At 29.3% G+C, this 17,485-nt stretch overlaps 1 protein-coding gene across 1 annotated transcript; it reads left to right on the top strand.

Annotated features, from left to right (window-relative positions):
- Positions 1-2,380: 2,380 nt before the first annotated feature.
- Positions 2,381-6,158, top strand: LOC129293493 (uncharacterized). Its single transcript, XM_054931496.1, has 3 exons — positions 2,381-2,770; positions 3,779-3,859; positions 5,381-6,158. The coding sequence occupies exons 1-3, from the start codon at positions 2,396-2,398 to the stop codon at positions 5,762-5,764; spliced, it is 840 nt and encodes a 279-aa protein (XP_054787471.1). The 5' UTR covers positions 2,381-2,395; the 3' UTR covers positions 5,765-6,158.
- The last annotated feature ends 11,327 nt before the right edge of the window (positions 6,159-17,485 follow it).

Here is a 17,485-nt window from a genome sequence, read left to right as displayed (position 1 = left end):
AACATCATCTAGCAAACATACCCTAAATAAGAAAAAAAATAAAGTCATAGTTGGATTACAATCATTCAACACAATTGTATAATCATAAAAAGCTAATCAAGATTTTCTAAAAATTTGAGCATTTTATCAATACTTCAAGTAAGCAATCAAAACCATGAGAGATAGAAAAAATCTTCATGGCACCATATATGAGTTAATAAAATATAGGGTCTACATGTCCAATTGTAATCATAATTATTCTAGGTTGGCAATTATATAATACATAACCCAAAAAGAGGCAAGACAAAATAAATTGGTGTCTTATACACCAATTTAGGCCTCTAGTGCTCCCCTAGCTAGACCCGCTCCTGTAAAAATATTAACCAAGAGAATGAGATACAAAGATTTTAATAACCAAAATTAATATGTAATGATATATGTGATGCAATTAACCATGTTTTTACTAAGTGGGTATATCATAACAGGTTTCTAAACATAATTTATCCAAACAATTTGAACAAAAAATGCATGACACACCTTGTATCCCTCCTCACACCATGCTTGAAATCAACAAACCCAACTAAAGATAATCCAAACTAAGTGTTACTCATTGAGTCTAATAAGGGCATATCATGTGATATAATATCTTTGAACAGAAATCACCACACATATATTTCAAACCCAACAAAGTCATGCATATTAGAATATATCCAAACAAAAAATATATATCTGAACACTTTTTCATGCTTTTGAACACAAAATTTCATACTAAACAATGTATGTATGTATACAAATATATAGCATTCCACTTAGCAGATAATTTTTCAAACATAATTTAATTTCCAAACACACTAACAACACACATGGAAATGTTTTTTTTTTGGTTTTGGATAATAAAAAACTATTTTCAAAACAAGTTATCAAATAAGCCCTAGTTTTATTTTTCTTTTTTGTTTTTTTACCAGCTCTCATCATATGTTTACTCAAAAAGTTAGTATATTTAGTTTAATTTTTTATCACTAACATACCATTTTAAATTTTATGAAAGCTTTATTACTTTTAAACTGAAATATTGGATGGAATCATGTAAAAATAATCTCCCCATAAATGCATACAAATTAAAGAAAAGATCAATATAACAATGTTATATACACCATAAATATAAAGCTAACACACTATTCATCAAATATAATCATCAGCACCATAGATTATATACATAAAAGATAGTAAAGTAATAATACCCACTATTTTACCTTTAGGAAGTGTTTGCACGTTTTTTTTTTTATGATGGAATATAATGGAGTAGCATAATTAGAAGTTTGATAAAATTGTTTGGGAGAGTTTTTCTTTTTTAAAAAAAAAGAAAAGAAAAGAAGAGTAAAATGGCTTGGTGGCTTTTCAAGTTATTATTAACCATTTTAAACAATTTTTTTCTGACTCCCCAATTTGGGGATTGATGGTGAAATAGTTTAATATAAATAATATTATTACAAAATTATTTTCATTTTTCTTACCTTTTTAACTATTCCACTTACTCCCATCCTTAAATTTAAAAATATAATTATATCCAATTTAAATATATTAATTTCATAATTATTTTTAAATAATAATTAAATAAAATTATTTATTTTACTTATAAAACTTCCAAACAATTGCATATTTCATTATGTTTCACTTTGTCTCATTCCATTTCATTTCACTGATAATAATTTCTTTCAATTCCATCATCCATATATAATTTACAATATAAAAAATTAATATTTTAATCCTTCAATTTTTAACTCATTTATAACTCAATTTCTCAACTATGACTTATTGCAACTCAATTTTTCAATTATAATTTGCTACGACTCAATCTCTCAACTTTTAATTCACCTATAATTCAATCTTTATTTTTTAATTTTTCTAAAAAATTTCTTATCATATAAAAGGGATAAAAAAATGCTCATATATTATTCTAAAATACCCTCATCTTGCTCATTGATGTGAGATATAAGCTAACATTAAAAAAAATTAACAAAAGTTCAGGGACTAATTTGTAAGTGATTCAAAAGTTGAGAGATTGAGTTATAGGTAAGTCATAGTTGAGGGATTGAGTCACAACGAGTCATCATTGAGAGACTGAGTTACAAGTAAATTAAAAATTGAAAAATTAAAAGATTAATTTTTTTATAATAATAGTAGTAATAGGAGGTCGTTCTTGGATCATTTTCATGCACAAATTATTCCTCTCAAGGGTGAAGTTATGAGCAGACATTTTTTTAATATATATGTGTGTCTATATATATATATATATATTTATATAACACGGCTCTTTGTAAAACAGCTGAGTTGTGAATCAGATTATCAGAATTATCAATTTCCCAGTCATGCTTGGAGCGATTGTCACGTGTCTAGCATGCCCTTGATACGGACCATGTGTTCCCGTCCCTTCCCGTCTCTGAAACCTTCCTCCGCAAAACAACAAAAGCGACCACACCACCCTCTTCTTCCCTTCACCTTTTTCCCCTTTCCCCTTCTCTTTCTTTCTTCCAACCCACACCCTCCCTTCTTTCTCCGCGATTCCTATCACAGCCACCGCAGTTTTGGGCCGCGATCCTCTACCCCCGACAAAAGGGTCGTCCTTAAGTACATGGCTAAGAAGAGAAAGTCCATAGCTTCAAGCCTCGATGAGGTGGATCGAACCATGTATGCCTCCTTTTGTAGTGCCGCCAATTCCCTCTCTCAGCTATACACTCAGGCTATGAACCACCAAAAGCTTTCGTTTCAAGCCGGGGAACGCCATGGCCTCGTAAGATTTCTCCTCCTGACCCGAGAAAATTTTGCACCCAATTTTTAGATTTTGTGAAACGGGGTTATGAATTGCAATTTCGATGCATTCATTGATGCTGCCTTTTTACTTGTAAAGATTAATTTTGTTCCCAGCAGAGGCTTTCGCTCCACCTCGTCCTTTCCCCCCCTTTTACCGCTTCTCATGATAGATGATGATAAAGTTTCCTGTTATGATCTTCACTGATAATTCTGTTGGTGCGAAGACATTATATCTTTATGAAACTTTGTTTGGTGTGCTATTTTTATAGTTAAATGAATGCTTGAATCCATATAGGTAGGGCATATGCTTTTCTCTTCTGTTTTGCAATCTTTTGAACCCAATAGAGTAGTTTCATTTTTAATTTTTTATAAGGTTTCAGCGATTTTCTTACTGCTCAGTTTAATGTCTATTGTTTTACTTTGTAATTGTTCAGTTCAATCTCAGCCCTTATCATTCGCCCTATTTTGTAATCATGGATTGTTGTATCCTGGTCCGATCTCGTTAGTTCCGATCTCGTTAGATTTATACTGCGCTGCTTCGTATCAATTAATCATGCTTTAGTCCAGTGCCTTGTTGTCCATTGAATGGATTTGTTGCTAGGCTTTCGAGGCTGATTTCAAATCGTAACCTCTTCTGAAATTATGTCTTTTCTCAATTCTCTGTTGCGTAAAATTTCTTGACCAATATAGCCATTGTTTTTGGTCTCTTTCCCTTGTTTTTTAACAGCGTGATCGCTAGGGTAAACAATTTGAAATTTCATTGGGTACTTGACATGCTTGAATCACAGTTTATAAGAAAAGACGTGTATTAAGTAACCCGTGCATAGTTTTCTTTCTAGTTCTGGCGACTTGAAAAGTTGTAACAGTTTATGATCTCATTGTCCGTACAATGCCATGTTCTGTCTGACTTCAGATTTTATGGAGCTTGGATGTCTGTATATGGCTGCAAGTAGCTTGCTCAATTAACTTATCCTATATATCATTTCAGGAGAAACTCTATCAGTGGATCTGGAGACAGCAAGAGGGTGGATCAAGAGTTGCACCAGTTGATATACTTAGCTACATTCAGGTTGGCTTGACTGTTCTCTCTTTTGCTTATGATACGTCTCCTTCCATTCTCAAGATTAAGTGGATTTCTTTTGCCAATTCAATGCATAAGAAAGTTGATGTTGGCTCAATCTATCTACAAATCAGTGGCATATGATACTTTGTAACCTTACCAAGTTATCCCGAGAACTCTTGATAATTAACAATGATAGCTGAATACTGTATCATAAATATATATATATATATATATATGCATCCTTCTACTAATTCGGCATGGGTGTTTCTGTGTATATCAGGGAGAAGGGGATGGAGGCAGTTGGACGATAGTAATGGAAGCATTGGAAAGAAATTTTACATTATGAAAGAGCAGTAGATTTACTGAACTCAGTTTTAGACCATATTTCTTCTCATTTAAAGCAATAGTTGACTATTGATTTTACCATTGATAGGGGGTTAGCCATTGAGTTTAATCAAGTTTTTTAAGTGATCTTAGCCAAGCCTAATAAAATGCTTTAAAACTTAGGCTTTAGCCTACCCATGATTAGTTCAGAAGTGATTTTTTTTTTTTAATTACTTTAGAAGGATAGAGAGAGAGTTGTCTCACTGGTTCAGCATACTTTATTTACTTGTTAAGTAGTTAACTCGTTTGTGTAGACACTTTTACTGTCAGTAACCTTTTGTCAGCTGCTTTGTCTGTGAACTCTTCTTTTATTGCTGTATTTTGTCACTTTTTTTGGGTGTTGATGTTAAGAGTATGATAGAGACTTGGTAATATGAGATACCAAGCTCTACATTGAGTAATATGGGATGCTCAATGAGATATTTAATTGGGCTGGTTCTTCCACCTCAACAGTTTGCTTTTAGGGTAGGGTTACTCATCCCACTTAGGTACCCTATCAATTGGTATCAGAGTATGGTTGTCAGTGATTTTGGAGAGGGCTACTGACGGAGCAAAAAGGTGAGTTTAGTGCCATGGATTGTGGCTGCTAAGATGTTGGCTTTCTGTGGGGGGCAATTGATGGAGACTTGGTAATTTCATATGCCAAGTGCCACTTTGAGTAGCATAGGATGTTCAACAGGGTATTTAAATGGGTTAGTTCTCTTGTCTCAACAGCTAGCTTTTGGGATCTCTTATCTCAACAGCTAGCTTTTGGGGTAGAATTTTCCATCCCACTCTGGTACCCATCAAAGTAATATGTTGTTTTTTTAATGATTATAGCAGTTTGTGTTGTGGTTAAACATAGATTGATTTTTTTCCTTTTTAAGTAACAAATATATGCTTATTTGCATAGTGGTGTAAAATAAGGCGATAATAACCTCTGATCTCTTCGTTTACCATGTTGGAAATTTGCGATTGACAATTTCCTGGATCAAAATGGTGAGCATGGTTGATAGCTTGTGTTTTCTTGTGGCAATTTAGATATCTTGAAGTTGTAGTTGCATTAGCCGCATTTTTGTGGAAAGTGATGACAATGTCGAGAATCTTGAGGTGGCTTAGTGATTCAAAAGTATTGGTTTATGAAATTTACTCCACTGCTTGCAGAATGAGTTGGATTATTGTGGAGAGGAGCCATCAATGTCTCCTAGAGCACCACTTCAACATCAACAGTCTCAACCATTAATGCATGTCAATAGCGCAGGCTTCCCAGTAACTCCAGGTTCTTCTGGCCAAACAGTCATTGCTCAGGGACTTCGGTCTGAGAATGGCGATAATCAACAGAAGAATTCTGTGTTTTCAAATGCTTTGTCTAGCCCTGTTCGCCAAAGTCTTCAGAACTATCATATTGGTGAGGGTGGGTCCTGCCCTAGCAGCCTCTCCTTGGGTAATGGAAACAGGAACTCTGAACCTGGCTTTTTTCAGCAGCAGAGCAGGGATTCTGCCGCATTCAGTGCCAATGATTCCGCCATGGATATGCATGCAGATTAGTCATACTTACTAGTTTATCTGCTGAAAATTCTTGTGTCACAGGCCTTCTGCAAATAACTGCAAAGGAAGTGAACAACTACGGAATTTCATACCTGGTTTGGCCCATCGCCTCCCACACGAAATGACACGGCAGGGCGGAACCATTTTTATCAGCCTATAAGTATGCTTATGTCGTCGTAGGGATTGCTGAGTTCGAGTCTCCCTTGATCTCTGTAAAGCTATCCGTTGAATAGGTTTAACCCCTTATGGTGCAACTTTTTCCCCCCGTTTTAATATCATTCTCTTAAAGACAGCTTTTTTAAAATAGGTATTGCTTCCGTATTAAGTTCCTATGTAAATCTGTTTCTTTTCTAACAGATCTATTTTGGCAATCTGCTGTTTCTATTGTCTTGAATCCTTTATTTCCTCGTTCTTTCTTAATTTTGTTGACTGATATAAATTTATTAAGCTTACAAGGGATGGAGGAAAACGAGAATGCCACTGGACGGTGGGTTTTTTTTTTTTAATTTTTATTTGAGAGGAATTCTATGAAACCATATTGCCAAGGTAATGATGGTGATTATGGATCATGAGTTGAGATTTCAAGAATGGGATAAGAAAAGAAGGGAAGAGACGCATTCCTACTCTGGACCACAATGCTTAAAACTTGGAGCAAGGAAACGAAGAAGATGGAATTTTCAGTTGGATTTTTGGAGGTGATTTATGCTTCTGTGTGTCCACAGTCCCGAGGATTATTTAGCCGACGAAAACTTAGATTAGTTCAGATCAAATCATCTTGTATATGCTGGTTAGAAAAATAAAAAAACAACAAATCATCTTGTATATAAATGGGTTTTATTGACTGGTAATCTACTAATCTATTAGTATTTTAACACCTTTTAAGCCTTGAGGCATGTGTTTTTTATTTCTAAGCATATGAAGTAGATTCTGCCACTAGCAGATAACATTTCTCATGAGATATTGAGAGTGAAAGTGAGACCTTTTTTAACGAACTTGTCGTATATATAAGGGTTGAAATTGAATCTCTCAATTTACTTGTTTAAATGACGAGACCTTCTATCACTTGTTTAAAGCATGCATTTTTAATTTCTTGGGATTCAATTCATTTGAACCTTCTCTTTTTTAAGTAAAAAAGAATGATACTCCTTTTGATGCACCTCAAGTAAAATTCTCTACGGTTAATGCACCTTTATCAATGTTAACAACATTGGGGCAGTGCTTATCCTCGTCTCCAGCACAAACATATGTGATGTTCCCTTCTTAACTTTGCCATCGCCCACCAGTCATTCCTCTTTCTCCATAATATGGGCCAAGCCAGATCATATGAGATAATTTGTATAAGTTAAAAAAATATGAATTAAGTTGGATTCAATAAATTTTTACATGGATTGAAAAAATTTCAACCATCATGAGTTGGTAGGTTAAATAGATTAACCCACTAATTCCTTTATTTTTTTGCATGAATTTTTAAAAAAAAGGTTAAAATATACTTTTGTTCCTGTATTTTCTTTTGAAAAGTGCTTGACAACTTGTATTAATAAGTATGATATTTTTTTCTTAAACTATTTTCTAGATGAGCAAAAATCTTTTTCTATTAACGGATCACTAATGGGGTTTTTTGCTACTATGGAGAATGATTTAGAAAAAAAAAAGGTCCACTTATTAGTATAAAGTGCCCAACACTTTTCAAAGAAAAGTATGGAAACAAATATGCAATTTAATTATTTAAAAAAATTGCACTTAAATGATAAGCTCTGGTATGATATTTCACATAACTGAAAAAAATTACATTATAAATGTATGATATTGATCTATTTCATTATGATTCATTTCAAATCCACTTCTCTTGTGGATTTGTGATACTAAAGCTCCCTTCATTTTATTTTTTTCTTCAATTTTTTTATAAATAATATGGTTTAAATTGGACGATTCTAACCCATCAAAATTAGGCAATTTAGTTAACGGGTTATCTGGTTCGGGATAAAAAAATAAACTTTTATTTAGATTAATTTCTTTTTAACCCAACCCGGCCATTTTAGACTTACCCATCCGACACAGATTTTCAACTCTAAAAAGTGAAATTTTAATTTGACTGTTTGTGTGGTGTTGTTGCTCTCTCTACATGAAGAAGGTGTACCCTTGGCCGGCAGAGTTTGATATGGAGAAGCATCATGATTCGTGTGAACGTGGAAAGGGTCATCACATCACATCACCTTGGAACTCTCCCGCTTTGCCTTCACATTTCACTCTGCGTCATTACATAACAAACTTACATTACATTATTAATCAACCCATCATTTCTCATTACGCTTCTAATTTCCCTCTTTTTATATTTCCCATGTGCGACAACCTCATTACTCTTTCTTCTTCATTAAAAAAAGTACTGCTAGTAGTTAAAACCAATGGACATTTTTCAAGAACTTAATAATTAAAATCATTAAAATAAATCGAAAATCACTGTGATTTCAAAGTTCAAACCAACAGCCCAGATGGCCTGACACAATTTCCATGCACTTGCATAAATCATTGAAAGCTGTCACATGCCTCGTTTTTGGAGGGGAAAATGTCCTTGTTAATTATAATTCCACGTACTTGGATAAAATATTGTTTGAGATCTACTCTCTCATTCGTATATATATAATGAATGAAACATTACTAATAATAATATAAATTACAAAATTTATTACAAACCATCACTCTGTTTCAATCAATAAAGTTGACCAAAATAAGAAAAACAACGCTACGAGTGATTACAAACGCTATTCATCTCTCAAAGTCCACGTAATGTAATGCCCACCCCACATCTTGTTATATTGTAATATTTTTTGACCAACAGTTTCCGTCGATAGCAATGATAATTTTAAACATATTTAAATTAAATTATTATATATATAAGGATTGAAATTCAAACACTAACTATTGGATTAAATGATGACAATCTCACATGATTATAAAGGAATAATAATGTAGCAAATTTGGGAAACAATCTGCTGGTAGGCATACTGTATGTATGTCTTATGGCTTCTAAAGCTGAGAGCAAATAATTTTTCTAGGCCTATGTTTTGATAGGGAGCAGGGACGACAAAGTTGGTGGATTAATCTTGACTATTTTATTAATATTTATATAATATTTCAAAATCTAGCTTGAACGAAGACAGATATTTTGTATGTGTACTGTGGATTTGTGATATTCTAATTTAAAAAAAAAATTGATGTGGGTTAGTTGAATTTTGTTGACGTGAATATTTTATAATGTGGAATTGTTCCATGTGCAATATTGGATCCTTGCATTATCATATATTTTTCATGAAGTTTTGATGGCTGCAAAAGGCAGTGTCCTTGTTGCCAATATCAATATATTAATCGAATCTAAGGTGGGTATGATAAACAAAATCACTTGCCTTTAATGTTGAGAGAAGGACAATAAAATTTCAAAATAAAAAATTTATCCCTTGCAAATTTTTTTAAAATAAATTATAAATATTAATTTAGATAGTTGTAAATAGGTATTGCAACTATCAACTGAAAATTATGTTTGAAATTTAAATCTTTTATTTATAATTAAAATTTCTAAGTTTACAATAATCTAAATCAATATTTGCAACTGATTTTTCTAAAAAATTTATCCAGAATCTAATTATCAAATTTTTTTATTCTAGGATTTTAATATTATTCTCCTTTTAATTGATTGACCTCTATACATATGATGAATTAATTTGGGGGAAAATTTCAGGTGGGAACCTTGACCTAAGATAATGAAAAAGAAGATTCTGAAATTTTTAAAATTTCACTGAAGGACCCGTATGAAATTTCTTTTGAATTTGTCTCGAAAATGATAAAATTATCCTCATATAAATGAACAATATAAACAACTTGTTCTTTCTTATACTGCGTATTGTTCATTTGCTTCTTGAACATTGTTTGGTTCCCTACTTCACTTGATTTCATTCTAAGGGCCATAAATAAATAAAGTAGGAAAACAAACAACATTCGCAAGTAAATGAATAATATATGGTATAGTAACGAATAAGTTGTCTTATCACGAAATCAATATTTAAAATAAAATCAAGTGAAAATAGAATTATAAATAAGTAAAGTAGGAAAATAAATAATATTTCATAAGTAAATGAAAGGTACATTGTATGGGAACGAACAAATTGTTTATATTATTCATTTAAATAAAAAAATTTTTATTATTTTCATTATAAATTTATAAAAAATTTCATACGAGTCCTTAAGTGAGATTTTAAAAAATTTGATGTACTCTTTTTCATTGTCTTGCGTCAAAGGTCCCCATCTAAAGTTTTTCCTTAATCTATCCAATAATGTAGGGCCACATGCATGCATGAAGCACTTGCTTCTTTTTACAAAGTTAAAGTTGCAAGCTTTAATTTGAAAACTTTTAGACGTGTTGATCAACTTCGTTTGCGGTGGATAGGATAATCAATTTTTAAGCTCTTGATTTTATTAAAAGGTAATGTTAATTAATTTCTCCTCATTTGATGGTGAAAGTGACAAAGCTAGCGAACTAACAAACATGTATATTGAAATAATAGGGATTCATTCATTCACTAAAGTTAATAATTTGTTGGTTAATAAATTAACTGGTGATTTATGGAGTTTTGATACCCTTACATACAGTTCGTGGGAGATCAAAATTCTCGCGTGTGGTTTCATGTGAATGAGCATACTCTTGACCTTGCAAAAATGTTTGTATATAATGAACCATTTATAAGATACAGGATCATCTTGAATTTTGATTTAATCTAACTTTTGTAATTTTTGCACGGTTTTTACCGTCTCTATGTATTAAAAAAATGTTTGTATATATATTTAATGAGATAATTTATTCAATTGCTTTTTTCAGTGTTAATTCGTACGCATTTTTAAATTGTTATTATTCTGGGAAACTATGATTGCATGTATGGAATCATCACGCTCCTACAAACTCACAGAAGTTGGTTGAACTCTATATCCAAGGACACTTGGTTTAAATAATTAAATTAATTTATTTTAAAATTTTGAATTTGAATTTTAGAACATGCAGTCATGTTAAATAAATATTTTAAAGATGCTTTTAAGGTTCTCATGAAACCATTGTTAATAATAATAATCTTACATGATAAGGGTTTGAATTAGTTTGGAAGGAGATTGTAATACCTTTAGAATTCCTAAAACACTGAGTGATGAAAAAAAGAAAAAAGAAAAAAGTTGGTTGAACTGTGCGTCTCAAGTTGTTAGGAAATTCACGAGCATTGCTCCCCATGGAGATGCATGTATGGCACTGTATGGCTCCGTTTGGTAGGCACAAATGAAAATACTTTTTATTTCATCAAATTAAAATTAAAATATACTTCATCCAGTCTAATAGATAAAGGTGCAGAGAGAATAATTTTTTAATCATATTTACAAGTCATGTTATTAATTTTTTTATAATAAATTTTTTCTTTTATCCCCATTAACTGTGGATGAGGGACAAATATGTTATTAAAATACTTCTTTAGTCATATACTCCTATTTATAGAACATAGAAAGAATTAATTTTAATTCTATTTATATAATACTTCACTATTTTTTATATTTATATTCATCTTTTTATTCTTATTAATTTTTTTTTACTTTATTAAATGATAAAGATAAAAACTTATTAAATTTTAAGATATAATTTATAAGATTAAATAATTTTTTTTAGTAAAACATGCTGGAATGACATATAAATAGAATAAGAAGGTGTGTGTTTTTAATAGAAATACAATTGAAAAGCCATAAAACTTTTAGATAGAATTAATTAATTTTAAAATTTTTAATTATTGTAAAACATATTTAAAATTGATTTATACATAAAATATTTGTATTTGTTTTTACACGTCCCTCCCATTGCAATTTGCATGCCTTGAAACTTGTATTTTTTTTTTTATAGCAAATATCATTAAAGAGGAAAGTGATAAAAACAAAGCCCGAATAAAATCTAAGCCAATAGATTTCTTTTGGCCAAACCAAAATACAAAGAGAAAAATTTTAATTTAATTCTCAATTTTATTTGATTGAAAAAAAGGGAGAATGACAATAAAGTTTCAAAACATGAAATTTATTATAATTAAATTTCTGAATTTTTTTTAAAAAATAATTGTAAATATTGACACAAATAGTCATGAATTCAAGAATTATAATTGCAGATAAAATATTTAAATTTTAAATATCTGTAGTTGAAATTATTCTTCTTTATAAATATTTAAATTGATATTTATAATTTATTTTTTAAAATTTTTTAAGAAACTTAATAATAAATTTTAAATTTGAGCCTTTATTTATTATCCTCCCTTGAAAATAAAAAGTGATTGGGGAGTACTGTTATATATGAACGCATTGGTTATTTAATTTGCTTTTCACGAAGCGGCCATCCTATATATAGAAGCAAGTGGGGGTGAAAATATATATATATATATATATATATTATTGTGCAATACATTACATATACGTATCGCTTTTGCCATTTCATTTTTTTATCAATCTATTCTTTTTTATTTTTAATTATATTTTTAATTATATTGAACTTAATATTATTACTTTAGTGTTATATTGTAATTGGTAAGTCATCTTACTTAGAATAAGTCAAATCTACAGGCTAAAAAAAAAATCTTGTGTCCAAAAGATACAGACCAAATTCTTAAAAATTTGGAAGCGTGGCTGGTTTACATTATAAGAGATTTATCATTAATATACAATAGTATATCATTAACAAATATACTAAATTAGTTATAATATAAAATATAATAAATGTTGAGCTATTTGATTAAATTGATCCTCTAACATGGGTTATATCTAAAAAAGCTTCTCTTAATTATTATATACTGTAATTAATAAATCATGCTATATGGCTATAGATTTTAATATAATCTTAAAACATATTTGAAATGTTTAAAATTAATATGTAAATATATTAAAAAAGTTTACTTTTTAGTAAGCTTTTAAGTCAGGTTATATTGAAGGTAGGTTTAGATTTAAATCATAAAAAAAAACTTTATATAAATTTTAAGTTAAACTCAAGCTTGTGACATATTATATAGACTCATATATGCTTTGCCAAAGCCTAGATCTAGCCATTTTCATCCCTAGAAGCAGCAGGGTTGCTTGGAAAGACGCTTGGATTGGATACACACATGGACATTGTAAATCCCATGTTCTTTCTCTCGTTTGTTAAGCAAAATTTGATTCATTATGGAACGAATCTCCCCCTTTAGTGATTTTCTTTTTTGCCTGAATGATTCTTACGCAAAAGAAGTTGGTGAGTTCAATAAGTGAGACTAATATAGTAGAGATAATTTTCTACCCTTATTTATCGTGTCATTTTCTGACAATAGTCTCTTCAACATAACTTATAATTTAAATCCCCTTTTCATTCTTTATTGAATTCAAATTCTCTTCTTAATTTTAAAAAATACAGATGTTATATAAGTGCGTGTGATTATTAATTAATCTAAATTCAAATATCATTAGATCCCAAATAAAAATGATTCTACATGAAAAAGTTTCATTTACTAAACTTGCATTTAACATCATGTTTAAGAGATCAGCCTCTTTCTTATATTAATAAAATAGAATTCTTTTTTAACAAAAACAAAGATTGATTTTTTATATATATTTAACTGTTATGATTTTTGTATATTACATAATATTAAATAAATAAGTCATGCCATCACCATTAAGAAACAATGTTATAATTTATGAACAAATAACATAATAATTTAGTTGGGAGATATACATCCATTACTTTCAATATCTTGAAAGTGATATTTTATTGATGGAACTTACTTCTCATGTTTACAAAAAAAAACTGTGATTTATTAAAATGAGTTAATATATAATTTAAATTTTAAACTATATGTTTAGGAACAATTTACATCTCAGACTCATAAATGATATATCATATATTTTGAATCATAATTAATTAAATTAAAAGTAATCTTGCCCCATCTATAATTCTAAATTCACGTTCGTCGGTTTACACTTGGCGGGAGCCATCCTCTTTTGCCTTGGCTATCTCTCTTCCCCAGTGTATTTGTCAGGAATAAGGGTGTTCAAAACCGATCCAAACCGAAAGCACCGATCCAAACCAATCCAAACCGATAAAAACCGATCAAAACCGAACAACAATCAGGTCTGCTTCGGTTTTTATGATATAAAAACCGATTGGTTCGGTTCAAGTTCGGTTTTGAGTACTAGAAACCGAACCAAACCGAACCAAACTTGATTAAAAAAAATTTATTTATTTATTTATAAAATATATAACCATTTATCTACAAGAAGCATTTTGTTTTGAATTTTTTATAGTAATAAATAAACATTTTTAAAATACTTGAATGAAGATGCATAATATTAAGTAATTATAATAATCATGCTATGATCATCTTTAATTATTTACAACCTAAAAGCCTCAGCATTCAATTTATCTACAAGAAACATTTTGTTTTGAATTTTGTATAATAAATTTTTCATTATTTATTAAAATATAAATACATAGATAAACATTTTCAAAGGATTTTAATGAAAATACATAATATTAAATAATTTTAATATTAAAAACTTATATTAATTTTTATGATTAATTATTGTTATCACATTAAAATTTTATTATATTTTTATACCTCTATTTATGAAAAAAAAGGAGTCAAAAAGAATTAAATTTAATTTTAGTACATAGCACCATTATGAAGATGGAGAAAAGGAAAAAAAATTAAATAAGTGCATTAAAACTTGATCAAGACCTTAACCAAACCGAACCAAACCGAAAATAAAACCGAACCAAACCGAACTTTATAAAAATCGATCAGGTCTCAATTATTAGTAAACCGAATGGTTCGGTTCGGTTTGGTTTTTGTCCAAAACCAAACCAAACCGAACCTATGAATACCCTTAGTCGGGAACGCCCTGCTCATCCTTTAGATGTCCTTGAAATGAGATCTCCATCTACTCCTTTCATTTTAAATTATAAAATATTTTTAAATTAATTTTATATATTAATAAATTTTATTAATAAAATTATTAAATATATTTAATAATTTTATTTTTTAAAAAATAAAAATATAAACTTTTTAAAATACCCATAATTTAATATATTAAAAAGAGAAGCAATAAAAATTAATTATAAAAAGAGAAAGGATAATATTAAAATTGGTGCAATTAATAAAATTTTAATCTACTTAAAATGTCTTATATTTTAAGATAAATTTTTTTAAAAATACCTTATAATTTGAAACAGAGGAAATATTATTTATATTAATTTATTAAAATAAAATTTATAAAAATAATAAAATAATAAAATAATTTAAATAAATTTTAATTTTTAATATGATCTATATTTAATTTAAATGATCTAATTTAATATTAATTTTTTATAATTAAATATTTTAAATTTTTAGATGTACTATATACAATTTAAATGTTATATCTGAACTATACAGAGTATATATAAATAATCAATATATTTTAATTATAAAAAATTTAATATTAAATTAAATTTTTTAAATTAAATTTAGATTAAATTTAAAATAAAAATTTATAAAAATTATTTTATAATTTTATAATTTTTACAAAATTTTTATTTTAATAAACTAATATAAGTTAATATTTTAAATTTGCATCGTCCAAAAATTTGGATGGACCAGCAGGAAAACTGTTCCCTGTGTTTGTCTCTCTCTCTCTCTCTCCCCCTCTCTCTCTGCCTCTTCTTTCTCCCAATCTTCAACCTCAACCACCATGCTTTTACCGACGGCTTCGCCAGATCCTTCTGCTTCACCGCCTCGAATCCCACCTTCCTGGCAGTCTATAAAGCCCACCAACGTACGGAGAGCATAAGTTCTATGAAACTGCAGAATTAAGTATCAGCAGGTAAATGATAGGATATAATCACAGACATGATTACATCTACCAAGGCTTCCCCACTTGGCAATTGGAGAGCACCACTAAACCTAGTCAGCCTCCACTGGCTATGTTGCTGCAGCGTCCCTTATCTCCGTATATAGGTGTTATCTCCTTTGTCACATTGTCGTTTGGAGCAATGAATCAGAAAATGATGGCCCCATGGAAATCCCCGTTGGAGCTACAGCCTCCTTGCAAGAATGCCTCGTACATCGTCAATGTTAGTGGATCCAAGGTCCCCGACGCGTCGCATATTTGCGAATGGTTCTCGCCCCCCCTCCCCTAACCATCCTACACTCTCCAATGTCATCGTCGCTTATGAGTCGTGCGATGATAGATGGTTGCTCATCACACATTCCTGCAGCCCATTACATCACATGCCACTCATTCAACTCGAATTCAGTGGCAGCACCAATTAACACTGCATTTGCACTTGTAGTGTTATTTTTTTCTTTTATTGTTTTAAATCACAAAATTATTATAATAATAATAAATAAATATTATAAAAGTATTATTTTAATACTTAACAAATAAATAAATTTAATTTGTTAAAATTTGACTTGAATAGTTCAGATAAAAATTTTAATTTGAATAATTGAGAATTGTACCAAAAAATTTAGTTCGCCTCTCCTGCGTTCATGAAATTCCTACCAAAAAAGGCATAACCATGTTATGTACGTTTAAATTTTTCTCCTCAAAATACCTTCATTTTTAACTTTTTTGTATTATGATTTAAATGTATCTTTTTATTAAAGATAATCTTGCTTGCATCATATTCAAACATTAAATGCAGACATTTTTTTGAACAAAAATTTGGATATTTATTTATTATATTGCAAGTAACTAGTCCTTCTGCTGTACTCAAAACCTATGATCCTTTTTTGTGTCACCTTTTACTATTTTCTCTTTTAGTTACCGTTATTTTTTCCTTTTCCATTTAAGTAATCCATACATATATTATTAGGAAAATGATAAAAAAAATTTAAAATTGTAAATGACAATGATATTTTTTGACATGTTATAATTCTTCTCAAATCTATGGGATTTTTTTTAACATTAATGATTTCTGGTAAAATTTCTAAAATATCTTTAGTTTAAAATAAAAAAATAAAGGAAAAATTATAGTTGTTTTTTCTGTTTTAGTCACTGTTAGAAGAAAAATAGTCAATATTACTTGAATTAAAGTAATTACGGATATTTATAACACTTGAACTTCACTGAATTGAAAAATTATATAGGAAAAGTTATAATTTGATTATTGCATTCTTATCATTGCTAGAAGCAAAATAATTATTATTTAAATTAAAGTAATCATTAATATTTACAACATTTTAATTTTAAATAATAAAACATTTTCATAGGGGAAGCTATAATTGCTTATGTTGTTTTTAGTTATTATCAAAGAAAAAAGTAGCTATTATTTAAATTAAAATAGTCACTGATATCTATTTTTTTAGAGTTAGGACTGTTATTTTTTTATTTTAAATTAAAAGTATTTTGGTTATTTCATAAAAAAATATTAAGTCAAAAAAGTCTTTAGAAATTTGAAAAAAATTATAACATTTTTTAGAACTTGACTGTCATTTGCATATTTTTAAAACATTTTTATGTCATTTTCCTATGTTATTTCATTAACAAAATTCGCAGGCTTCTTAATTTACTTGCAATCTTTTTTCTTTTAAATTGTGCACCATGCACTGATTATTAAATTTAGAATATTTTAATTAGATTTTAAATGCCTGAGAATATGTACGAGTATCTCCAATTCTCCATAAAGTCATAAAGTAATACAGTCGCACACAA

This window comes from Prosopis cineraria, unplaced genomic scaffold, assembly GCF_029017545.1.
Source record: "Prosopis cineraria cultivar Desert tree isolate PC_DT_omini unplaced genomic scaffold, ASM2901754v1 PC14, whole genome shotgun sequence".
Lineage (NCBI taxonomy): Eukaryota > Viridiplantae > Streptophyta > Magnoliopsida > Fabales > Fabaceae > Prosopis > Prosopis cineraria.
Note: the sequence above shows the minus strand (reverse complement) of the source record. Positions and strands in the feature narration are given on the sequence as shown.

Excerpts from the sequence above, each read along its gene's own strand:
- LOC129293493 (XM_054931496.1), top strand. The coding sequence starts at position 2,396 with ATGTGTTCCCGTCCCTTCCCGTCTCTGAAACCTTCCTCCGCAAAACAA. Across the intron at positions 2,771-3,778 it reads CCGGGGAACGCCATGGCCTC|GAGAAACTCTATCAGTGGAT; the intron begins GTAAGATTTCTC and ends ATATCATTTCAG. Across the intron at positions 3,860-5,380 it reads ATATACTTAGCTACATTCAG|AATGAGTTGGATTATTGTGG; the intron begins GTTGGCTTGACT and ends CACTGCTTGCAG.